The 24,785-nt window shown below is 41.3% G+C and overlaps 2 protein-coding genes and 1 non-coding gene across 3 annotated transcripts; 2 read left to right on the top strand and 1 right to left on the bottom strand.

Moving 5' to 3' along the window:
* The first annotated feature begins 2,485 nt into the window (after positions 1 to 2,485).
* Positions 2,486 to 6,568, top strand: LOC133031306 (uncharacterized). Its single transcript, XM_061104787.1, has 5 exons — positions 2,486 to 2,953; positions 2,997 to 4,900; positions 5,034 to 5,879; positions 5,942 to 6,137; positions 6,263 to 6,568. The coding sequence occupies exons 1-5, from the start codon at positions 2,486 to 2,488 to the stop codon at positions 6,566 to 6,568; spliced, it is 3,720 nt and encodes a 1,239-aa protein (XP_060960770.1).
* Positions 6,569 to 14,721: 8,153 nt separating this feature from the next.
* On the bottom strand, positions 14,722 to 14,828 carry LOC115718309 (small nucleolar RNA R71). The gene has a single exon (XR_004011888.2). It is a non-coding gene; the product is annotated as a small nucleolar RNA R71 (small nucleolar RNA).
* A 952-nt stretch (positions 14,829 to 15,780) lies between these two features.
* On the top strand, positions 15,781 to 19,562 carry LOC133030980 (uncharacterized). The gene is made up of 4 exons (XM_061104136.1): positions 15,781 to 16,399; positions 16,564 to 16,571; positions 19,059 to 19,235; positions 19,341 to 19,562. The coding sequence occupies exons 1-4, from the start codon at positions 15,793 to 15,795 to the stop codon at positions 19,560 to 19,562; spliced, it is 1,014 nt and encodes a 337-aa protein (XP_060960119.1). The 5' UTR covers positions 15,781 to 15,792.
* Positions 19,563 to 24,785: the final 5,223 nt, after the last annotated feature.

The raw sequence follows: 24,785 nt of genomic DNA, 5'->3' as shown, positions 1-24,785 counted from the left end.
TAAATTTAGACTTGGTTTTTTATAATAAATTAAGAGATTATTGTTAAATGAAGTAAAATGGAGATTCTAGTGTATATAGATTCTAGTGTATATATATGGGTAAATACTATTTTGGATCCTGTGTTTTGTAAAAGTTATCAATTGGACCCTCTGTTTTAATAAATGACAAACTGGACCCTGTAATTTCTAAAATGGTACAAATAGGACCTTGAATTGATTTTTGTCAAAATAAAATTTAATTATAATCTGATCTAAAAGTGTTATGACAAAATTATTTACATTTTCTGTATTTGTTCGTATTAGGAATTGTTTTCAAGTTGATTATATTAGAAAAAAAAGTTATCAAAAATTAAGCTCAAGGTCCTATTTTCACTATTTTGGAAAATACAGGATTTATTTTGTCATTTAACAAAACTCAGTGTCTAATTAGTAACTTTTGCAAAACATAGGGTCCAAAATAATTTACCTTATATATATATATTTATAGATACATATTGATTACTTTGTAAATACTTGTCTCATCTATAGGAAATTGAGATTCGAAAGAAGATAAGGAAGAAAAATATTATTTTGTTTTGTTTTTTTTAAAAAAAATATTTTATAATTTTTTAAATAAAAGAAAATTAAATTGCAAATTAAATAATTTAAAGCTCTCTCGAGAATATGGTCTGAAGGATCCTGCTTTTTGCTGTAGTTTCAGAACTGCAAACATGATTGATCTTTGGATATTCATAATGTGAATGGCCACTGGAGGTTTCATTGGGGAATCGCAGGATACAGTTGATGATATTGTTTCCATGACAAGCAAACTAGGAGTGAGCGGTGAGGATGACTGGGAGGAAAATGAGGCTTCTGCGTCTTCATTCGGTGAGCTTTCCTTGGTTGGAAGAATGATTGCGAAGAGGGAGATTAAGGAATCGTTATTCTCAACAATTTTTGGGCATATGTGGAAATGTGTTGTGGGATGGGAAGTTAAGATTTTAGAGGAAGATGGAGATGACTCTTTTGTGGGAATATCTTTTAAGAGTCGAGAGGATGCTAATGGAGTATTGAGTAAACAACCTTGGATGTTTAATGGGGGTCTTCTCATGCTATAGCAGTGGCCTTCTTCCGGGCAATGGAGGGATGCAAAACTGGATAGACTTTTTTGTTGGGTGAAATTGAGAGGATTGCCGATTAAAGCTTTTACTAAGAATAATGTAAATCGCTTGGGAGAATTGGCAGGTGAATCAAGGAGTTAAGGTGGAGCAATGAAAATAGGATGTTCTTAAACAGTTATGTTCATATGAAAATTGGTTTTCCGTTAAAACAGAGCATATTTGTGGGTAGATATATACCGTGTGGAGGGAAGAATCATTGGACACAATTTAAATTTGAAAGATTTCCAACTCTTTGCTTTGGTTGTGGAATTTGGGGTCATGAGAAGAGGGATTGTCATCATAAGGTTTTGATGGAAAAATCTAAAAGTGGTCTGAAGGTTCCTAAGTATGGGCCATGGTTGAGAGATGAAGATCCTACACCTAATTGTTTTGTAGCTTTTAATCTATCTCAATCTCAGGCGCCTGAGATTGTGGTGGATGATGGTGGAACAACCGTGGCGAAACAATCAGGTTCTTTGGGTAATACTGAACGGGGTAGTGTGGTGGTTGCGCCGGCGAAAGTGGTGGTGAATGAGGCGTCTCCGAGGGTGCACAGTCTGTTACCTGTCAATGGTGGTGGAGTTGTTGAGCAAGAAAATAGGGGGATCGTGGGCAATTCTGTTTCTGTGCCAACTGGCACATGTGGAGAGCCTAGTCAACATAAGGAAAGCCAACATAAGGTAAGTATTATGATGGGCTTGGAGAGTTTGAATACTCTTTATGGGTCGCAAGTGGTAAGTAAGTCCAATAAGGAAGGAATTGGGCATATTGATGGGTCCATTAATGTTGAGATTATGGGGCAGGGAGAGGGATCATCTTCTTCTCATAGGAATGTAGAGAAATCCCCGCAATCTCTGGAAATTGATGGAGTTGAATCTGAAGCTACGAAGAGGAAAGAAGGAGGGAAAGATGGTGAGGTTGAGAAGGAGAGAGAGTGTCGGGCACTCAGTAAAGGTAAACAAGTATTGGTTGATGGGGGGGTTAGTTTTTCAACGGGTTTTAGTCATAAGGTTAGTGACGGAGTGTTGTTGGGTAAGTCGGGTTCTGACGGGCAGAGGAGGAAAATTTCAATCAAGAATCGGGCTAGGAAAGCTGACAAGGGAATTCAGATGGTGACAAGAACCTCTTCAGAGGAGTTGGTGAGGCATTTAGATGGAATGGCAGGGGGGCCGTCGGGGGAGACTTTTGTGTTTTGTGTTGCGGCAGTTCGTGGAGCGGAGAATGATGCTACTGATAACGGGGTGAGTATTTCTAATTTTGTTAATTTCTCATCTCATTTTTCAACTGAAGAAGCGGCGAGTGTTGCTAAGCAAGACCGCCGAGCGCAATGAAAATACTAAGTTGGAATGTCCAAGCATTGGGAATCCTTGGAAATTGCGTGCGTTACAGTCCATGTGACAGAATTTAAACCGAGTATTGTCTTTCTGTCGGAGAGTAAGTTAAATAGAACTCAGGCAGAAAGGGTTAGTAGGATATTACAGTTTGATAATTTCTGGGCTGTTGATCGGGTGGGATTAAGTGGTGGATTATTGTTGTTGTGGTCTAATAAGGTAACGCTTCGGGTTGATTCGAGCTCGCCGGGACATATTGTGGCAGGAGTGGCTAGGCAGGGGGTTTTGCCATGGTTTTTTACAGGTTTTTATGGTCACTCCGATGCTTCTCAACGACATTTTTCTTGGCAATTATTACAGAGAATTAAGAGGGAGGTGTCGGGGCCGTGGTTGTGTGTTGGTGACTTTAATGAAATTGTTTCGGCTTCGGAAAAAGTGGGTGGTCGTGATAGGTTATCAGGTGCCATGGATAATTTCAGAGAGGTAATTGATGATTGTTGCCTTATTGATTTTTTGTTCTAATAAGACAGAACTCACATGGTGTAATGGCCATGAAGTTAATGGTGTTATGGAGCGGTTTGATAGAGGGCTTTGTAATGTTGAATGGCATAGGGAATTTGATGGGGCTGATATTGATGTTCTCGATTGGTTTCAGTCGGATCATAGGGCCCTTGTGATTGATGTTCCACTTTGGGATTCCGTGGATACGTGTATTAGACGAAGAAGTAGGTTCCATTTTGAGGAGACGTGGTGTGAGGAGACTGAGTGTGTGGAGGCAATAGATCAGTTTTGGTATGATGGAATGGAAATGAATGCTGCTGGTAATTTTAGGAAGCGGGTGGATGATTGTGCAAAATCTCTTCATCACTGGAATAAAAAGAGGAAGAAGGAGAATGATAGGAATATTTCCAAAGTTAGACACCTTTTGAATGAGTTGACATCGACTCAAAACCCAAGTAATTGGTTGGGTATTAAGGTTGAAGAGAAGAAATTGAATGGATTGTTAGACAAAGATGAGAAGTATTGGCATCAACGAAGTCGAGCTATGTGGTTACAAAGTGGAGATTGCAATACTAAATATTTTCATCAGAAGGCTACAGCTCAAAAGAAGAAAAACGAGATCAAGGGGCTGTTAGATAATATGGGAGTTTGGCAGAATGATAAGTTCCTAGTCCAGGAGATCATTGGAGACTATTTTTGCAATTTGTTTACTGCTTCGGAGGAACATGAGCAGGTGACGGATGCTGTGCTACAAGTTGTGCCTCAGAAAGTTACACCTGCGATGAATGAGGAGTTGGGAAGGCCTTTCAAAGCTGAGGAAGTTGTGTTTGCGGTGAAACAAATGAATTCGTCTAAAGCTCTGGGAAAGGATGGGTTACCAGCTCTATTCTATCAGCGCTTTTGGCCGAAGGTTAGAAAGAATGTGGTTGCAGTGTGTCTTAATATACTTAATAATGATGCCCCAGTTGATTGTCTAAATGATACGATTGTTGCTTTAATTCCGAAGGTTGAGAAGCCTGAGAAAGTGGAGGAGTTTCGGCCTATCAGTTTGTGTAATGTGATTTATAAAATTGTTTCCAAGTGCCTTGCTAATAGGCTGAGAAGCTCTTTGAATTTGGTGATTTCTACCTCTCAAAGTGCTTTTGTTCAGGGCCGTCTCATTCATGATAATGCAATTGTGGGATTTGAAGGTTTACATTGTATGAGGAAGAATAGGTTTCGGAATGGCACGAAGGTTACATTGAAACTTGATATGGCTAAAGCATATGATCGCGTGGAGTGGCGATTCTTGAGGGCAATGATGCTACGGCTGGGGTATGATAGTGCTTGGGTTGGGAAGATTATGGCTTGCATTACTTCTGTGAGTTTTTCTTTTTTGTTGAATGGTGAAGTTGTGGGTAATATGGTTCTTGAGAGGGGATTGAGGCAAGGAGATCCCCTATCTCCATTTTTATTCCTCTTTTGTGCCGAGGCTTTTACTAGTTTGATTACTAATGAAGAAAATGCGGGAAGGTTACATGGCCTTAATTTTGGTCGTAATGGGTTATCGGTTTCACATTTATTTTTTGCTGATGATAGCTTGATCTTTTTTGAGGCTAATGAGAAGGAGTGTGAGGGGTTCAAAGCTCTATTGGATAATTATGCTAAGGCATCTTGTCAGGTGGTAAATTTTCATAAGTCAGAGATGTGTTTTGGTAAGAGGGTTCCAAGTGTGGTGCGAGACCGATTGGCTGCTATAATGGGGGTTCGAGTGGTGGAAAACTATGGGAAGTATCTTGGCTTGCCTTCATTCGTTGGTAGAACCAAGAAAGAGCTCTTTGCGGTCATCAAGAATAAAGTTTGGAACAAAGTAAGGGGTTGGAAGGCGTCATTGTTTTTGGTTGCTGGTAAGGAGGTGTTAATTAAAGTTATTTTGCAAGCGATTCCAACGTATACAATGAGTTGTTTTCGGCTGCCTAAGAGTGTGATTAATAGTATCCATTGGATGGCGGCTATATTTTGGTGGGGGTCCTCTGAAAAGAATAATAAGATGCACTGGTGTAAGTGGAGTTATTTGTGTAAGCCTAAAGAGAAGGGGCATTGGGTTTTGGGTTTTGGGATTATTTAACAAAGCTCTCCTAGCAAAGCAAGTTTGGCGATGTATTCGATTTCCCAATTCACTTTGTAGTAGGGTCCTCAAAGAGAGTTATTTTCCAAATGGTGAGGTGTTAGATGCTAAGTGTGGTTCTAATGCATCATTTGTTTGGAGGAGCTTGGTATGGGGTAAGGAAATAATTCAGAAGGGTTATCGCTGGCGCATTGGGGATGGGAATAATGTTCGGGTGCTTGAAGATCAATGGCTTCCTCGACCGATCAGTTTCAAGATTTTTGATACTCCATCACTCCCTAGTCAATTGTATGTCACTGATTTGAAGAATGCAGATGGTTCTTGGGATGCTATGTTTATTAATGGGGTGTTCAGTAGAGATGATGCTGAGTTAATATTGGGTCTTCCTAGTACTGATTGTGACCTTCCAGATAAAATTATGTGGCATTACAGTAAAAATGGTGAGTATTCGGTTTGGAGCGGGTATAGATTAGCTTCTGATTTGTTGGAGGACTCGCAGTCTGATATTAGTAGAATGGTTGGGTGGTGGAAATGTCTGTGGAAGAAGAAGCTGCCTCCTAAGGTGAAGCACTTTGTGTGGAAGATCAGTCATTCATGGATTCCAACGAAGGTGTCACTTGCTCGTCCAGGTATGGCCATTGACAAGACATGTTTTTGGTGCGCTGAGGGGTTTGAGGAAGATGTGTTTTGTGCGTTGTGGGGCTGTCGGAGTACTTACGATATATGGAAGCTGAGTGGGTTGTGGGATCAAATGAAAAGGCAGCGAGCTTCTGATGTTATTACATTCTTGGTGGGGTTGAGGCATGGAATTCTGATATGTTTGATTATTTTTTACTGCTTTCTTGGCACCTGTGGTCTATTAGGAATTCTGTTCTTCATGGGGGTTCGGCTCCACGAGCGAGTGATGTGTTGGAATGGTGTGGAAGGTATATGACGGATTTTAGTGATGTTGGGCCGCAATCGAAGCTACAACAGCAGCGTGCTCAAGCGAAATGGGATCTGCCTAGCCATGGCCATTGTACCATCAATGTGGATGCTGGAGTTCGGGGGCTGTACCAGGTTCGGGGGTGGGTATTCTAGTGCGCAATGATAGGGGTGGTGTGGAGTTTGCTTCTAGCTGTTGGTGTTCGCAGAAAACCACCCCGTTAGTGGCAGAATTGTGTGCTATTCGGGATGGTATTCAGGTGGGATTGCATAGGAGTTTGCGTGGGTTTCGGGTGGAATCTGATTGTAGAGAGGCGGTGCAGCTTGTGCTTAATGCAGATCATGGTTGTCATGAGGCGGACAGTTTGGTGATGAAAAATTCGCAGGCTATTGACTACTTCGGCTGTGACAGGACTCTTTTTTGTGTTCGGGAAGCTAATAAAGCGGCTCATTTGTTAGCCAAATATGCTTTGGATTGTGAAGCAAGTGCTATGTGGATTGGGGTGATACCCCCTTGTGCTAGTCATGCTATTGTGCATGATTTGCTTAATCCTTGTAATGTTTGATTGTTTAATGCATTCAAAGCATTAAAATAAGTTGACACTAAAATAAGTCGAAAAAATTACACAAACTCAAGTAATCTCGACCATCAAATATCTTAATTAGGTTTCTTTTATATTATTTTAGAAATAAATTTTAGTTAATTAAAATAACTTTTTTAATTATTTTTTAAATTACTCTTACTTATTAGTAAAATAAATTTATTTTATTTTATTTTTTCTTATTTTAAAATTTACATAATTTGAGCTGCGCCATATAACATTATTTTTTTTAAAAAAAATATATATATAAATAAAAAGAAAGTAAAAACGTTAAACACGGGTATGTTCGGTAACCATTATAATTTTTTTTGTTGTTTTTTTTAAGCAAAAATTTAGAAATACAAATAAAAATTGTGTTTGGTAACTCCATTTCATTTTTTTGTTTTTAAAATTAAAAAACAGAATTGAGTGAATTTTAAAAACAGATTTTAGATGATTTTAAAAAATTTTAAAAACACTTTTACTTCTCTCTCTCGTTAGTCATTCTTCAGAGTAGTTTCCATGGCTTCAACTTCACCATTACAGGTAAATCTCTTCTTCTCGCTCTCTATCTCTCTCTGTATATTTATATGGCTCTCTTTTCCTCTCTCTCTATGTATCTCGCCTCTCTCTCTCTCTCCCTATTTCTCAGATTTTGTTTTGTTATTCCTTCGTTCTCAGATTTGAAAATGAAAAAATGAGAAGAGCATGACAATGAAAGTGGTTTCCTAGAGAGAAAGATATTTTTGCTATTACATGTATGATTTTCTTTTGTATTTTATTTTAATTTTAGGGTTTTTATTTGAGAAAAATTGTTCTTCGCTTTTATTAAGATTTTGGATTTAATCTTTCAAATTAGTTTTGGGTTTGATATCTGAAATGAGATTTTGTTGCTTAATTTTTTTTATAAAAAAAAAAAAAAAGAAGTGAGTTTTGAGTATGTGAGTATTTTTTGTCATTAGTTGATTCGATTGGTACTCATTCATTGAATTTAAATAAATCAATTTGTTTTGTTAGAACCCTCCCTTCAGATGAGAGGAGGCTTCTGAGATTAATTTGGTAGATACTGTTAGGTATGTAAGTTGTGGCGTTGGTGCAATTGTGGTAGAATAGTTGGAATTTCTTTGCCTGTAACATCAATGAAACTGTGATTAGGGAAACAGGGAACAATTTCTTGGTGTCATAGGTAGCTATGCTAGAACCAACATCCATTCTGCTCATTGTTTTAGGATCAGTGAGTTTAAGATAGTGAAATTGACACAATAGATAATCTTAAAGAATTTGGAACTATTTATTACTGGTTTGAAACTGTGATGATTAATGTTGAGTGGAATTAGGATTCACTTAAAGGAGTAATAGAATAAGTAACTGGGGTAAATATGTTAACTGATTAACAATCACTATTACATCACTATTTTCATAATGTGTCTAGTTATTATATTCATGAGACGCGAATTGAGAGAGGAATCTAAGATTACTATGCTTAATTAGTTCTGAGTAATGATCTGAATCAATCAAGCTAGATTAGAATAGATTAGTGTTGTTTGATGATAATGATGATTATTGGTTTATAGGGAATGGTGCTACCTTGGACTTGGACTGTTGAGAAATAAGAATTTGTCCATATCAGAAGAGTAACTCTGTAATTCTGATTGATAGAAAAACAAATGATTTCAAATATACTAATACATACAACTTTGTAATTCTCTTTCAAAATTATTACCACTACTCAACTTGATCAGAGACATACATTACTGCTATTCAATTTTAAATTTTAAATAAAAAGAATGAGACTTATATTGAGAAAATCATTGTGCAAATTTTTGTTTTGTTAGAGACAAGACAATGATTGTATTTTTTTTTCTTAATTCTATTGTTACTTTATTGGGATGGGATTGGATTGGATTAGTTTCTTCTTGAATGTGTTAGTGAGCTTTATATATTGATACCTGTTGACCGAGGTTTTCGGCAACCAATAAAATAATAGAAGATTAAAGAGCTGTAAGAAATTAAGAGAAGGATTTTTACGTGGTTGGGGCGTTAATGAGCCTTAGTCCACGAGTCTGTGTATTTATGAATGTATTAAATACAGAGAATGTTCTTGGTGAGTATTTACTCTTCTTGCACTTATGCAACCCAAAGTTCTCGACCCCATTAATGAGCTTTGAGGGGGTATTTATAGTGTTTTTGGTGGGGTGATTCCCAGAATTATAGTACATGTATTTTTGTAACTATCAATAAATTTGGGTATTCCCAATGAATATACCATGGGTAATGCATGGTCAAATCCCTAGGTGTTGTAGGGCTTTTATGTGGAATGTCCTTATTGTCTTTTGACTGACGTGACTCTTCGTAGTGTAGCCGTCAATAGACTTAAGTGATCATAGCCTCGTAGGTGCAGATCGGGGGTTGTTTCGTCAGACTTTATTGCGTGTGGTAGTCCCAACACGTTTCCTCACATGCGGCATTAAATGCGAGATGACTGCTCAGGGGAAGCCTGACACCTCGCGGAGACGCTTTGATGTTACTTAGGCCTCCGGGAGCATAGCGGACTTCGTATGCCTTCTCCGGAAGGCAGGTCCCGGATGCTGCCTTTCTTTATAAAGACTTAGCAATTAATTCAAATGTTAAGATCTTTTGGTCCACGTGTCCCTGTCCGGTTGGTCCACGTATATTGGGCAAAATCAGGGGCAACATTTACCCCCCCCCCCAAGCCTTGTTTATTTGAAAAATGAATCAAGGCTTGTTCAAGGGCCTCCGGTTGACTCCTCGGTTTCATGGCACGTGCTTTGGGCGCGTGAAGGTGTATTTAATGATCACCATTATTGCAGCGATTCACTTTTTGCAGGCGTTGATTCGTTTCATGCCCATTGATTGATACGGCGCATTAATGTGTGTCAAACGGATACTCAAACGTTTCCACCGCCTTAATTACGAATCAATCTAACTGTTGATTCTTGGGAATTCGAATCGTGCGCCTCCCCAGCCGTTCGATTGGTAGGTGATTGTGCCTGTTCCACATGCACCTTGGCCTATAAAAGCCACAATCTTTCCTTCATTTGGTTACTTTCATCCCTTCGCCAGATTTCTTCGAGTTTTTCAGAGAGAAAGAAATTCTTAGACCAGAAAACCTTCAAACACTTACAGATTTCTTTGTTTAATCTTTGTTCGTTACTTTCAGTCCACTTTTCTTCGTCGATCAACAGCAACCCCAGTTCCAACACTTCATGTAAGTTTTTCGCATCCCTCACTTTACTGTTTGTGTTCATGGCATGCTTTACTGATCATTTGTTTTTATGGGTTTAGTGTTTGAAGTTTCTGGGAATGTTTCACCTTGAGTTTTTACGTAATACGTTTAGATTTCTCTTCTCTGGTGCTAGGGTCACTCTTGTTACACATTATTATTATTTTTTGTAAAGGCCCATTTACTCTTTCCGTGATGGCCTTCAAGGGTATAGAGAAGACTTTGTCTTTCTCGATTTTCTGCCCCTCCTCTTCCTTTTCCTTTTATGCGCAATGTCACTATCTGTGAGATTCTTGCACCCGACTTTTGTCCAGGAAATCCTTCTAAGGCTTTCTTGTTGACAACCGTCCGGAGGGGGCCTATTTCCAGCGGTTAGGGGACCCGTATTCCCTTTTTTGATTTAGGGTTTGGTATGGGGCCTAATTGCTGGAATTTTAACTCTTTTTCAGAACCAAAATGTCTGCATCCGGTTCCAAATCTTCCAAGAAGGGAGGAAAGCGTCTGGCCACCTTGGAAGAAGTTATGGTGGGTCCCGTTGCCCAGGAAGGGTATAGACCTCGTGCCATGGGATGGGAAGCGGTCGAGCTTCACTCTACTTTGACTTGCCCTCACCAAATGGAGAACATCGTGGAGGTGGCCGGTATCAAACCCGCGACGTCCGGGACGTACCACCGGCCGCCCCATGATGCGGAGACGCCCAACCACAATTACGGAGGCTTCGGAGCTTGGAGCCAGACGCATTTGATGACCGGGGCTATGCTTCCCCTTCAAGATTATTTCATTAATTTTCTTGTATTTGTCGGCCTTGCGCCATACCAACTTATTCCACAAGCTTACCGCCTGCTTTCAGGCTTATTTATTTTTTACTCCACCAGGGGATGTGGCTCGCCCAGTCCGGCAGAGATTTTGTATTTTTACAAACTTGTTTCTGTCCCCAAGAAGGGGGACAAACTTAAGGATGGTTTTTACGGCTTCCGGGCCCACCCATCGAATGAGGGCGTGGTCCCTTATAACCAGTAAAAACATGTCAAGGAGTATCGCCATCACTTTTTCTTCTCCTCCGGGTTCCGAGCTGTGGAGCACCCGGAGCTTCTTACGGAGTGGGTTAGGATCCCTCCGTATGAGTGAACCGCGCCTACTCAGCTCTTCCTTTAGCGGGCCAAGACCATCGCGACTTATGATAGGGCGGATCTCGACGTCGGGGGATTGGTCACGACGGAGAATTGCCGGAAGACCAAGCTGATCCTGGCACACCAGTCGGTGGAGGACTCATCTGCCCAAACATGAGGGTCCCGGCCGCGGAGAAGACCTTCCGGGATGAGATTATTGCCACCGCGAAAAAGAAGTACCAAGATTACCTCTACCGAAAGGCCCAGGAAAAGGCTTATACTAAGGCCCAGACTTCCGGGAGGCCCCTTCGCGTTGGGAGCCCGGTTGAAAAAAGGAGCCAGACGGCTGCCGGGAGATCCCTTCGCATTGGGAGTCCAGTTGAGAAGAGGGCTCCCAGGCCAAGGCCTATCGTCCAGGTGCCGAATACGAGGGCTCCTGACGCCAGCACTTCCGGCTCCGGTAAGTCCCCTTTAGCAATACATTATGTCCCTCCTGTTAGCGAATATGCTAGCCTTAGGCTTGTAGAGTTCGATGAACGTCTCCTTAGGTTTAGGATGCCCTCGACCCGGTGGGGGGATCATGCAAAAGATTATTATTTCTCCAACTTAGGAGATCATTTAGGTCAGTCCCGGATGGGTTCTGGACCTCCGGAGCCCGTCCCCTTGGATCCTTCGGCCTATCTTTCTTCTAGTTGGTTTCGGCCCTCAGACAGCTATCTCGGGGACGATGCAGCCAGCATTAAGATTCAGAACTTTGCTAGGGCCGAATTAGAGAGTCAGGGTAGGACTAGCTTGATTGCTTTTTAACACTTTATTCTTTTCTCTTGTTGCAGCAGCTAATCCCATGGAGGCGATCTTGGCCACCCTTGCTGGAGCTCACAGTCCTGATGCTTCCCTTCCTCCAACTTCTTCCCAGATGGTCACTCCCATGAAGGCTTCTTCTAATGCCCCTCCAGACACTATTGACTTAGTGGATGAGGAGGAGGCACTTCCTGAGCAAGCTAAAGAAGGTCAAGAAGAGCAATGGGCTCTTCCTGAGGAAGTTGAAGAAGGTGAAGAAGAGCAAGAGGTTGCTCTAATCCGCAAGCGCAAAGGCAAAATGGTAGCTGAGGAGGCACCTAAACGGCCGCGGAGAGTGGACACTCCGGGCCCCAGCCACGATTCCGGGATCCCTCCCGAGGTGGAGGAATTTACAGTGCCTCCCAACATCGTGCTGACTCCGGTTCCCGAAGATGAGGCGAGGCAGGAGCTTCGGATAGCCAAGTACAATTACGCCATGGACGAGTACTCAAGAGGGCATGCTAAGGTGGAGGCCTTGAGGAGGATTTTGCGAGATGAAATGCAAAATTCCCTTAACGATCAGAGCTACCAGAACCCGTGGGATCTAAACCTGGACCCCCTGACGGATTGGTTCAATCGTTTCCTCGGGCCTACCTTGGCTCCTTTTGCCGCGGAAATGACCGGTGAGTTCGTCTCCCAGCTAACCCGGTGCGCGCCTAAACGGTTCGCTGCTTGTGCATCCTTGAACTCCGTCTTTCAAGTTCAGGATCTCAGACATTCCTTGACTGTGGTAAGTATTCTGTGGTTTTACTTCTTTTCTCATTATTTTTCTTAAGGCCTTCACTCACTCTTGCCTCCTTTTCCAGCTTGCTGCAGAGGTCGGCCGCCTTTCCAAGAACCTAGTCAATCACGGCTTTGTCTTGTCCGAATTTTGGGGCATAGACGAAGTCGTGAAGACCCTGCAGGACCTGTCTGCTGAAAGGCGGGCGTTCCAAGAGGAGGCTGCGCGGCGGGAGGCCCTTGCTAAGGCCAAGTTTAAGGAAGTGTTAGGTTATAATTAGCCTATGTTTCGGGTCTTTAAAGTTAGCATTATCTCGTCTATTGGTGTCTTTTGGAGCAGTTTTACGCTTGATTTTCATTATTTTAGGTTCCCAGAGTGTTAAAGTTCAAACTCAGCCAAATGGCGAAAAACTGGGATAAACTGGAAAAAAATTGGAAAATTCGGTTCCAGAAGCAACAGTAGTCGCGACTTCATGAGAGCCAGGTCGCGACCCTTTTTCCAGGTCGCGACTCTGGTCGCGACTTCGAGATTTGGCAGAACCTCTAATTTTCGAGGATTGCCTGTAGTCGCGACCAGCTTAAGGGCTAGTTGCGACTTGGTACGGACGTCGTGGTTTTGACCTAATTTTGATTTTTCTCTCAATTGGAGGCACACTACTCATCCCTATATAAGGAATACGACACTGAAGGTCAGAATTAAGAAAAAACAGACCTAATAGTGGATGCAAGTGGAGAGGAAGCTATCTTGAAGACCCGGAGCGATATCACCTTCTAGTTTATTTCTTTTATCCTTAAATTCTTCTTTATGTTTGTTTTTATTTCTGAATTAATCATGGATGTTTTTAGAGATATTATGAACTAAATTTCCCAATAAGGGAGGATGATGATTGTTGTTTAAGTTTATGCCTAGTTAATAAATAATTGCCATTCCTTCATCTTATGTGTGAATACTATCTTTATTTGTGTTTAATTCCATGTGCAAGCTTGATCACCTTTTACATGTTTAATGATCTCAATTCGAAATCTGAAAAGTGAGAATTGAGAATGCTAAAATTTGGATAGTCTAGGTTTTGATGTGAAACGAAAGTATTTACATAGCCTCAGTGACTAATAGATTATTGCTTAATGCTGATTTTGTGTTGATTTAATTAAGAAGTTAATTAGAGAATACATTATTTAGAATCTAAAAGATTTGAAAAGAGTTAGGTTAATTTATAATCTGTCATTCACATTGAGATAAGGATAGCAATTAGGTATTAACATTGGTAGCTTAACAACAGGATTCACCTCTCTATTCTCTCATCTTGATTAATCTTCGTTTATTTTCTCTTTAATTTCTGAATTACTTACTTTCAAATTGCAAACTTATTATTATTTTACCAAATAGAATCATAAGTATAGTTTAGTAGTACTTAATCCAATTCCCTGTGGTTCGACCTCACTTGCGTGAGATACTACTTGATTGCGTACACTTGCGTAATAAACATAATTTTCGTAACAAGTTTTTTTCGTCGTTGCCGGGGAATTGTTTAAAGATTAATATTACACAGATTATACTAACTTCTACTTTGGTATATTTTCTCTTGCTGATTTTTTTTAACCTTTTTCTTGCAATATTTTCGTGATCCATTTCAGGAATCCTAAGTGTATGCGCCGTCAAGGACAAGCTGTCATATTACCAGTTGATCTTGAAATCGAGAAAACTTGTAGGAGAAACCGAAAGAACAAGAGGCAAGAAGGAGTTTCAGCAATTGCTGAAACTTCAGAAATCATGGCTGCTAATGTGAATGCTAATGCTTGCGAACAATGGAGGTAATAACGGTAATAATGGTGGCACCGTGGAAGATCAAGCTAATGGCTGCATCTTGAGAGATTACATTCTCCCTACTCTGACGGGAGTGCAGTCATGTATCAGGCCATCGGCAGTGGATGCAAATAACTTTGAGATCAAACCTGCCATACTTCAAATGGTGCAGTCTTCAGTTCAGTTTGGTGGCCTCCCTTCTGAATATCCTAACCTGCATCTCTCTAACTTCATGGAACTTTGTGAAACTTTTAAAGTTAATGGAGTTAGTGATGATGCTATTCGACTGAGACTGTTCCCATTCTCTCTTAGAGAACGAGCCAAGAGTTGGCTAAACTCCTTGCCACCCAACTCTATTGCCACCTGGAATGATCTGGCAACGAAATTCTTGTCAAAGTTCTTTCCTCCAGCCAAGTCTGCAAAGCTGAGAGGAGAAATCAATAACTTCTGCCAACAAGATAATGAATCTCTCCATGAGGCTTGGGAGAGGTTTAAAGATCTGATTAGAAAGTGCCCTTATCATGGTATAGAGAAGTGGATGCTGGTCCACAACTTCTACAATGGGTTGGTAGGAAACACTAGAACTCTAATAGATGCAGCAGCTGGTGGAGCCTTTATGAGAAAGAGTGCTAATGAGGCTTATGATCTATTGGAGGAGATGGCTCTAAACAATCAGCAGTGGCCAACTGAAAGGAGTCAATCAAAGAAGGTAGCTGGTGTGTTAGAGGTTGATGCCATCACAAAGTTGACAGCTCAGGTTGAGGCATTGACAAAGCTAATTGCAGGGCAAGCTAAACAAGCCCAAGTTGTTTGTGAGTTATGTGGAGGAAGTCATCACTTTTCAGAGTGTCAAGCAGATGTGGATGATTTGCCAATGGATGAAGCTAAAGCCATTGGAAATTATTCACAGAATAACAACAACAATTATGGGTCTAACCAGGGTAATAACCGAAGAAATAGTGGGTGCTATCAGCAACGAAATCAGAACCAGAATCAGAACCAACAGTTTAATCAGCAACAAACCTCTGGTGGAAATTCTAGTTTGCAAACAGATTTATTGCTTCAATTCATGACTGAAACTAGATCTTCAATCAAAGACCTGCAGACACAGATGGGCCAACTAGCAACTCAAGTAGCAACCCGTCCTCAAGGGAATCTGCCTAGCACAACTGAAGTAAACCCCAAAGAAAACTGCAAAGCAATTACCCTGAGAAGCGGTAAAAATTATGATGGTCCTGAAATGCCACAACTAGCGAATGGAGAAAAGGAGAACGAAGCTCAACCAATGCCAACCCCAACACCAACATCAGAGAAGGCTACTGACAGCCCAACACAACCGCAACAGTCTCCACCAATCAGTATTGATCATCATGTGAAAATACCCTATCCTCAGAGACTCTGAAAGACCAATCTAGACAAGCAGTTTACAAAATTTCTAGAGGTCTTTAAAAGGTTACACATCAACATTCCTTTTGCTGAAGCCTTGGAACAAATGCCCCGTTATGTGAAGTTCATGAAGGAGATATTGTCTAAGAAGAGAAAATTGGAGGACTATGAAACAGTGGCATTAACTGAGGAGTGTAGCGCCATTTTGCAAAAGAAATTACCTCCCAAGCTTAAAGATCTGGGTAGTTTCAATATTCCATGCTCTATAGAGGGTTCGGTGGAAACTAAAGCTCTATGTGATCTAGGAGCAAGCATTAATCTAATGCCATTGTCTGTCTTCAAAAGGTTAGGATTGGGAAAAGCAAAGCCCACAACAGTGACTTTACAACTAGCGGATCGTTCTTTGACTCATCCTCGTGGGATAATTGAAGATGTACTGGTGAAGGTTGGTAAGTTTATCTTCCCTGCTGATTTCTTAATTCTTGATATGGAGGAAGATTCAACTATTCCCATTATTTTGGGAAGACCATTCTTAGCCACGGGCCGAGCATTAATAGATGTTCAAAAGGGAGAGTTAAAGTTGAGAGTGCAAGATGAAGAGGTCAATTTTAATGTTTTTGCCCCAACCGACATGCCTACCTGTTGCAAGATTGAGATGGTGAAGGGTTCTTATGTTAAAGCTGATAAGAAGAAAGCAAAGCCTAAAGAGCGACTTCGAACGATTCAGCGTCGTTGGAAAAGATTGATGTGTGGTAGTTATGAAGGTGAGCTTACTCTTGTGCAAAACTCTGAAATCAACACTATTGGTGGTCAATTTTCTTCATTTAGTACGAGGGCTCTTTTGGATGAAAAGGGGCCACCTAACCCTTTCTGATAGGGTCTCAGGTAAGTTTCTTCTCTCTGCATATTACTGTATACATTGGGGACAATGTCATATTTAGTTTGGGGGGAGAGACTTAAAAATTTTAAATTCTGCACTTTAATTTATGCATTTTAATTTTCTGTTTTAGTTTTTTGTTTTAGTCAAGGAATTGCAATAAGCTTGATGATAGTTGTATACTGCTGATTAGTGCGATGTGATCTGAAATTGTAAAATAACAGTGTGCTTGATTCTGTTAACTTTTTGGATTAGTTTGGATGCTTAGAAACCTGTGTTTTTCTGCAAATACTCAATCTGTGAAAATTGTTATAACTGTTTTGCTATTGTTTGTGGTAAGATTGACAGGATAGCTTAGAACTTGCTTGTTTATTCTTTTGAGGCGAAATCTTTGATAGTGTTCAATTGGAATATGACTTAGGCATTTGTTGGATAGTTTGAGCCTTTCAAGCCTACCGTAATAATGTGTATCCCTAGTTAACCTTTTGAGCCTTAACCTGTTATGTTTTTCACCCATTGATTTGAAAAATTGTAACCACACTATTAATTTTTCTTCACCATGTTATCCATGATATCATAAGCTACATAATTAGTTTGGGGGAGGAGAAACATTTAGTGTGAGGAAATAGTGAGAGGGAGAAAAACTTGTAAGATTGAGAAGAAAAAAAAATTGTGTAATTCAATGTCACTGAAAAAAAAAAAAAACAACACAATGAAAAAGTAAAAAAAAAAAATATGTGTTCAAAAAAAAATGATTTCAGTGATGTTGGAAAATAATAGAGATGTCTTCTCTCAATCTTGGTAAACTTGAGAACATTATGGGTATTGAAAAAGAAAAGTAAGAAGCTTGTGGGTTCTATTTGTGTGCTTATGATATGTTGAGCCAAGAAAATTGTCTTTTGCCTATCCCTGAATATCTGAGTCATTATATTTAAGCCTTTAAAAGACCTAATGATTCTAAAGAATACTGTCAACATTAGTGGAGAAAGGTAAGCATGCAAGCTTATGAGTTATCGGATTGTGGAATTATTGGAAAGAGTAAAACTTTTATAACAGTGTTTCACATTTCAATAAATTGTTGCAGTTGTACATAGTGTAATTAATTGAGCATCCGAGTTAATTGTTAGAGTTAGTAGGATCAAAATTCTAGTTTATGCAAGGAAGAAAACAGAGCATGAGTCAGCAGCATAGTAATTATCTGATAGCGTAGTTAGTTTTTTTTTTATCTTACTCGGGGGCGAGTAAGAATCTAGTTTGGGTGATTTTGTTAGGTTATAATTAGCCTATGTTTCGGGTCTTTAAAGTTAGCATTATCTCGTCTATTGGTGTCTTTTGGAGCAGTTTTACGCTTGATTTTCATTATTTCAGGTTCCCGGAGTGTTAAAGTTCAAACTCAGCCAAATGGCGAAAAACTGGGATAAACTGGAAAAAAATTGGAAAATTCGGTTCCAGAAGCAACAGTAGTCGCGACTTCATGAGAGCCAGGTCGCGACCCTTTTTCCAGGTCGTGACTCTGGTCGCGACTTCGAGATTTGGCAGAACCTCTGATTTTCGAGGATTGCCTGTAGTCGCGACCAGCTTAAGGGCTAGTCGCGACTTGGTACGGACGTCGTGGTTTTGACCTAATTTTGATTTTTCTCTCAATTGGAGGCACACTACTCATCCCTATATAAGGAATACGATACTGAAGGCCAGAATTAAGCAAAAACAGACCTAATAGTGGATGCAAGTGGAGAGGAAGCTATCTTGAAGACCCGAAGCGATATCACCTTCTAGTTTCTTTCTTTTACCCTTAAATTCTTCTTTATGTTTGTTTTTATTTCTGAATTAATCATGGATGTTTTTAGAGTTATTATGAACTAAATTTCCCAATAAGGGAGGATGATGATTGTTGTTTAAGTTTATGCCTAGTTAATAAATAATTGCCATTCCTTCATCTTATGTGTGAATACTATCTTTATTTGTGTTTAATTCCATGTGCAAGCTTGATCACCTTTTACATGTTTAATGATCTCAATTCGAAATCTGAAAAGTGAGAATTGAGAATGCTAAAATTTGGATAGTCTAGGTTTTGATGTGAAACGAAAGTATTTACATAGCCTCAGTGACTAATAGATTATTGCTTAATGCTGATTTTGTGTTGATTTAATTAAGAAGTTAATTAGAGAATACATTATTTAGAATCTAAAAGATTTGAAAAGAGTTAGGTTAATTTATAATTTGTCATTCACATTGAGATAAGGATAGGTATTAACATTGGTAGCTTAACAACAGGATTCACCTCCCTATTCTCTCATCTTGATTAATCTTCGTTTATTTTCTCTTTAATTTCTGAATTACTTACTTTCAAATCGCAAACTTATTATTATTTTACCAAATAGAATCATAAGTATAGTTCAATAGTACTTAATCCAATTCCCTGTGGTTCGACCTCACTTGCATGAGATACTACTTGATTGCGTACACTTGCGTAATAAATATAATTTTCGTAACAGGAAGAGGCTAAGCAAAGGGAAGCCCAAGCGAAGGCGATGATCCGAGAGGAGGTCCTTCAGAGGGATAGGTTGGAGGCCAAGCACCGGGAAGCATTGAGGGCGGAGGGCGAGGCTGTTGCCAAGGCCAAACGCGAGCTCCGAAAGGCTAGGGAGGCCTTAGACGAAATGGCTGCCAAGGTGAAGTCCTTAGAGGAATTTCACCAGGCGGATTTGGAGTCCAGGGCAAACTTGGCCGTGGAGCTGAAGGAGCTTAAGGACTTCAAAGACCAAGCCTTGAAGAAGGCTAAGAAAGATGAGCTCCTCTCTCCTGTCTACTGCAGCCGATGCATTAAGCGCTTCGATGATGGTGTCTATATGGCCTGGTCAACAAATGGCCAGAGTATCAAGCTTGACTTCTACCCAAAACCTACGGAGATGATTGCCAAATTCCGGGAGAAGAAGAAGAAGCTTGACGCCATGCTGGAGGCACGCATTGGTCCTCCCCTTCCTCCACGAATTAACTAGGCCGTTCTGAATACAACCCAGATTTTTCTTATCTCTCTTTTTTTTTATTTACAGCTAATTCTCTTTTATTTAAGACAATCTCTATTTACATAGCTGTTTTATTTTTTGGAGGGAAACAATAGTTAAGGCCTTTCCCCGGGCCCTTTGTATATATTTATATTTTTTGACCTGCCCTTAGGGCCAGGATTTTTCTATATATGCTCTTTTTTTTCGTGCGTACTCTTTTTTTTCTTTTTGGACCTGCCCTATGGATCAGGATGTTATACTTTTTGCCTGTTTTTTGTCTATCCGTGTGGTATGCCCTAGTACCCCCCTGAGTGGCATGGAAACTTTGTTCAGTTTTATTTAAAATACAGAGGTTGCATACATTTAGACGGTACAAACCCTTTAAACAAAGCCTAAGTTACACTTTTGGACTATTGGTAATATTTTCTGAGGTGATCGGCGTTCCAGGCCCTTGGCACAATGGTTCCATCCATCCTTTTTAGCTTATAAGTGCCTGAACCAATTTCGTCCTCGATTTCATATGGTCCTTCCCACTTTGGCCCAAGTACCCCCATTCTGGGTTCTTGGGTGGCTGGGAAGACTCTTCTTAAGACCATATCCCCAATAGCAAATTTTCTGTTTTTAACTTTGGAGTTAAAATATTTGGTCACCTTCTTTTGATAAGCTGCCATCTGTATTTGTGACTCGTCCCGAAGCTCTTCAACTTGATCCAGCGCTTCTTGTAGTAAAGCTTGGTTTGTAGCTGGATCGTAAGTCGTTCTCCTGTGGGATGGGAATAATATTTCTACCGGGACCATCGCTTAACAACCGTACGCCATTGAGAAAGGAGAGTGGCCGGTCGTGGTTCTGGGGGTCGTCCGGTAGGCCCATAACACTCTTGGCAACTCTTCGGGCCAGTTGTTTTTGCAGGCCAGCAGCTTTTTCTTTAGGGTGACCTTTAGGATTTTATTGACTGCTTCTGCTTGTCCGTTCGTTTGCGGCCTAGCCACCGCGGAGAAGCTTTTTACTACTCCGTGTTGGTTGCAGAAGTCAGTAAATTTTTCGCAATCAAATTGCTTTCCGTTGTCAGAGACTATTTTGTGAGGCAAGCCATATCGACACACTATGTTTTTGATAACAAAGTCTAGTGCTTTTTTAGCAGTTATAGTTTTCATGGGCTCAGCCTCCGTCCATTTGGTGAAGTAGTCTACTGCTACTATTGCATACTTTACTCCTCCCTTTCCTGTTGGCAGGGACCCAATAAGATCTATTCCCCAGACCGCGAAGGGCCAGGGACTAGTCATCAGGGTAATTTCATTGGGAGGAGCTCTCGGTATGTTCGCGAACCTTTGGCACGAATAACATTTTTGGACGTAGTCTATGCAATCTTTTTTCATTGTTGGCCAGAAGTATCCCTGTCTCAATATTTTCTTTGAGAGACTGGGTCCTCCTGTATGATCTCCACAGAACCCTTCGTGGACCTCTAGCATAATTTGCCTAGCTTCAGGGTCTGATACACACCTTAAATAAGGGATGCTGAGTCCTCTTCGGTAGAGAATTTGATCCATCATTACATAACGATGAGCCTGATACTGAATCTTTCTAGACAGTGCCCTTTCTTGGGGAAATTCACCTTTTGTTATGTATTCTATGATGGGGACCATCCAGTTGGGTTCTTGCCCAACCGTTATTATGGCCTTTTTTACTTTGATGCTTGGCTCTGCCAAGAGTTCCATGGGTACCACCCCCAGCCCTTCGATTTCACTGTCTGAAGCTAACTTAGCCAGACAGTCTGCGTGAGCGTTCTTTTCCCAGGGGATTCTTTCTACTTTGTAGTCCGTGAACTTGTGGAGCAGCTCCCGGACTATTGTTACATATGCGGCCATTCGCTCGCCGCGTGTTTGATACTCTCCCGATATCTGATTTACAACCAGCTGGGAGTCGCTGTAGACTTCTACTCTTTTGGCCCCTACGGCCTTCGCTAATCTCAGCCCTGCTATCAGGGCTTCATATTCGGCCTCGTTGTTTGAAGCTGAGAAGTCGAACCATAGGCCTGCCTGGAGTCGAAGTCCGGTCGGGGATATCATCGCAACCCCCGCTCCGGATCCATTTTCATTGGAGGCTCCGTCCACAAACACTCTCCATGTGGGGATCGATGGTATCGGCGCATTCGCGGTTGCCTCGGCTTCATTGCATTCGGTGATGAAGTCCGCCAAGGCTTGGCCTTTTATGGAGATGCGGGGGATGTAGTGTAAGTCGAATTGACTTAACTCTATTGCCCATTTGAGGAGCCTTCCGGACACTTCTGGCGTTTGTAGGACTTGCCGGAGTGGATGATTGGTCAGCACCTTAATAGGGTGCGCTTCAAAATATGGCCTTAATTTTCTTGAGGCCATTAGGAGGCAGAAAACTAGTTTTTCGATGATGGGGTACCGCGTCTCCGCTCCTATCATGCGCTTGCTGACGTAATATACGGGATGTTGAGTTTTCTCTTCTTCCCGGACTAGGGCAGCGCTGACCGCGTGCTCGGAGACGGCCAAATATAGGAACAGGTCCTCTCCGAGCAATGGTTTTGACAGGATTGGAGGCTTCGCCATGTGTTCTTTCAACTTCTTGAATGCCTCCTCGCACTCGTCCGACCATTCAAACTTTTGGCACTTCTTCAATATGTTGAAGAAGGGGATGCACTTGTCTGTAGACCGGGAGATAAAACGGCTCAGGGCAGCAACCTTTCCAGTTAGGCTCTACACATCTTTATGCTTCTTGGGGGATGGCATGCTCAGGAGAGCTTGGATTTTTTTCTGGGTTAGCCTCAATCCCCCTCTGGCTGACGATGAAGCCCACGAACTTTCCTGATTTGACCCCAAAGGTGCATTTCTTTGGGTTGAGCTTCATTTTGTATCTCCGGACTACCTCAAAACACTCTTCTAAGTCGTCTGCATGGCTATTGCATGCTTTAGACTTGACAAGCACATCGTCCACGTACACCTCCATGTTTCGCCCCAAGAGGCCTTTGAACATCCGGTTGACCATTCTTTGGTAGGTCGCACCGGCGTTCTTCAGTCCGAAAGGCATGACCAGGTAGCAGTATACCCCCTTATCGGTCCTGAAGCTAGTGCACTCTTGATCCACCGTGTGCATCTTTATTTGGTTGTACCCGGCGTAGGCGTCCATGAAGGACAGTAGCTTGAATCCGGAAGTGGCGTCTACCATCTGATCGATCCTAGGCAGAGGAAAATAGTCCTTCGGGCAAGCTTTGTTTAGATCAGTGAAGTCTATGCAAACTCGCCAAGTCCCGTTAGGCTTCGGCACCAGGACCGGATTGGCTAGCCATTCTGGGTAGTACACGTCGCGGATCATGTTGTTTGTTAAAAGCTTGTCCACCTCTTTCTCTAAGGCCTCGGCCTTTACTGAATCGAGGGGGCGTCGCTTTTGTTGGACAGGCAGCATGTCCGGGTTGACGTTGAGGACGTGGGTGATGACATGGGGACTTATGCCCGTCATGTCCTCTTGGCGCCCAGCAAAAATGTCGGTGGCGCCCTTCAGTGTTTTTATTATTTTTTCTTTTTCCTCTGGGTCTAGGCTTTTTCCTAGTCGGAGTACCTTGGTGGGGTCGAGGTCGCACACTGATATCTCCTCGACATCCTCCATCGGTTCTACAATTTTTTCAGACCCCACTCGGGGATCCAACTCATCTTCTTCAGCCATTTCTGGCTCAATGGTTTCCCGGACCATCAGTACGGGCAGGTGGGTTGCAACGTTGTAACATTGCCTCGCCTCCCCCTGATTGCCTCTCACCGTCCCTATTCCAACTTCCTGGGTTGGGAACTTTAAGCACAAGTGTCGTATAGACGTGACTGCGCTGAAATTTACCAGGGCCGGTCGGTCGAGGATCGCGTTGTAAGCGGTCGGGCAGTCTACCACCACGAAAGTGCAGTATTTGAACGTGCTTTGGGGGGTGTCCGGGCACAAGGTGACGGGAAGTCTCACTTTCCCCATTGGGATAAGTGTCGTTCTGTTAAACCCTATGAGTTGGGAACCACTGGGTGAGAGGTCTCGGTCCGTCAGGCCTATTGCAGTGAAGGCCTCTTTGAATAGTAGATTCACGGAGCTTCCGTTGTCGATCAAGACCCTGGCCACTACTTTATTGGCAATAGGGGTCTCGATGACCAACGGATCATGGTGGGGAAAACGCACCATCTTGGTGTCTTCTTCCGTGAATGTGATGGGTTGATCCATCAGCCGGGGCCTTTGAGCTGGGAGTTGTTGGGTTTTATGCCCTAAATAAAACTCATTTCATATAATCAGATTTACTTATTAATAAAGATCAGAAATAACATTTTATGTTGCATGGTTCACATGATTTATTTCATGATTATATATGTATATAATGTATGAATTCTTTTTAAGTCCAGAACATATGAGTTTGTTAAAGATTATAGTGTTGTCAGCACAGTGGAATATAATCTTTATTATATGTTCAAAAGTAGATTCCCTGATTTGTCAGAACACTGGATTTAGACTGACATGGTATAATCAGCGATAGGTATTCTTACACCTTGGAAAAGTGTTATGTCCTTTCCAGGACATTGGCAAAGTTTACCAGTATCGAATGCATGGAGTATGCATTAGAATGGACCGATATTGAACTTTGAATTAGATTTTGAAACTTACCGTAAATATCTATTCAATTCAATATCATAAGTTGATCCTAGATCACATGATCGAAATCCTGATATGGTTAGGCTCAATTTCAAGAGTGTTATTCGTGTTCTTTGATTTGTTAGTTAAGCCTTCTTCTGTATCAGGGTGATACGTACATTTTGGGAACACGGTAATACAATTGAGTGGGGGAGCGCTAACATAAATATGGAATCTATAGCTTCTATTTGGCAAATAGAAGTAAAGGATGATTTCCTTCGAGCTTAACCAAACGAAGATAAATGGTGGAGATCTCATTTCACTTAGGTGAAATATCATTTATACAGGGTTAAGTGTTTTAAGGATAAAATACATTGTAGGGTGTTACGGTAATTTAATTCATGTACAGTGTAAATCATCTATATAGAGGATCATTGATCACATTAGGGTTATAACAATGGATAACTAATGACGTGTCTATATCGTGGAACATATAGAGCGTTTCTATATGACTGAGAGTGCAATTCCAAGTTCTAAGTGTGGATTCAATGAGGAATTAATAAGTTAGGGAATTTACTTGGTAAATTCGGTTCGACT

Source organism: Cannabis sativa, chromosome 9 (genome assembly GCF_029168945.1).
Source record: "Cannabis sativa cultivar Pink pepper isolate KNU-18-1 chromosome 9, ASM2916894v1, whole genome shotgun sequence".
NCBI classification, from domain to species: domain Eukaryota; kingdom Viridiplantae; phylum Streptophyta; class Magnoliopsida; order Rosales; family Cannabaceae; genus Cannabis; species Cannabis sativa.
The sequence above is the reverse complement of the archived record's forward strand: the minus strand, read 5'-3'. Positions and strand labels throughout refer to the sequence as shown.

Coding starts and splice junctions, on each gene's coding strand:
- LOC133030980 (XM_061104136.1), top strand. CDS start 15,793: ATGCCCCGTTATGTGAAGTTCATGAAGGAGATATTGTCTAAGAAGAGA. Junction 19,236..19,340: donor TAGACGAAATGGCTGCCAAG/GTGAAGTCCTTA, acceptor GCCTTGAAGAAG/GCTAAGAAAGATGAGCTCCT.
- LOC133031306 (XM_061104787.1), top strand. CDS start 2,486: ATGTCCAAGCATTGGGAATCCTTGGAAATTGCGTGCGTTACAGTCCAT. Junction 2,954..2,996: donor CCATGGATAATTTCAGAGAG/GTAATTGATGAT, acceptor TGTTCTAATAAG/ACAGAACTCACATGGTGTAA. Junction 6,138..6,262: donor GAGTTCGGGGGCTGTACCAG/GTTCGGGGGTGG, acceptor GATGGTATTCAG/GTGGGATTGCATAGGAGTTT.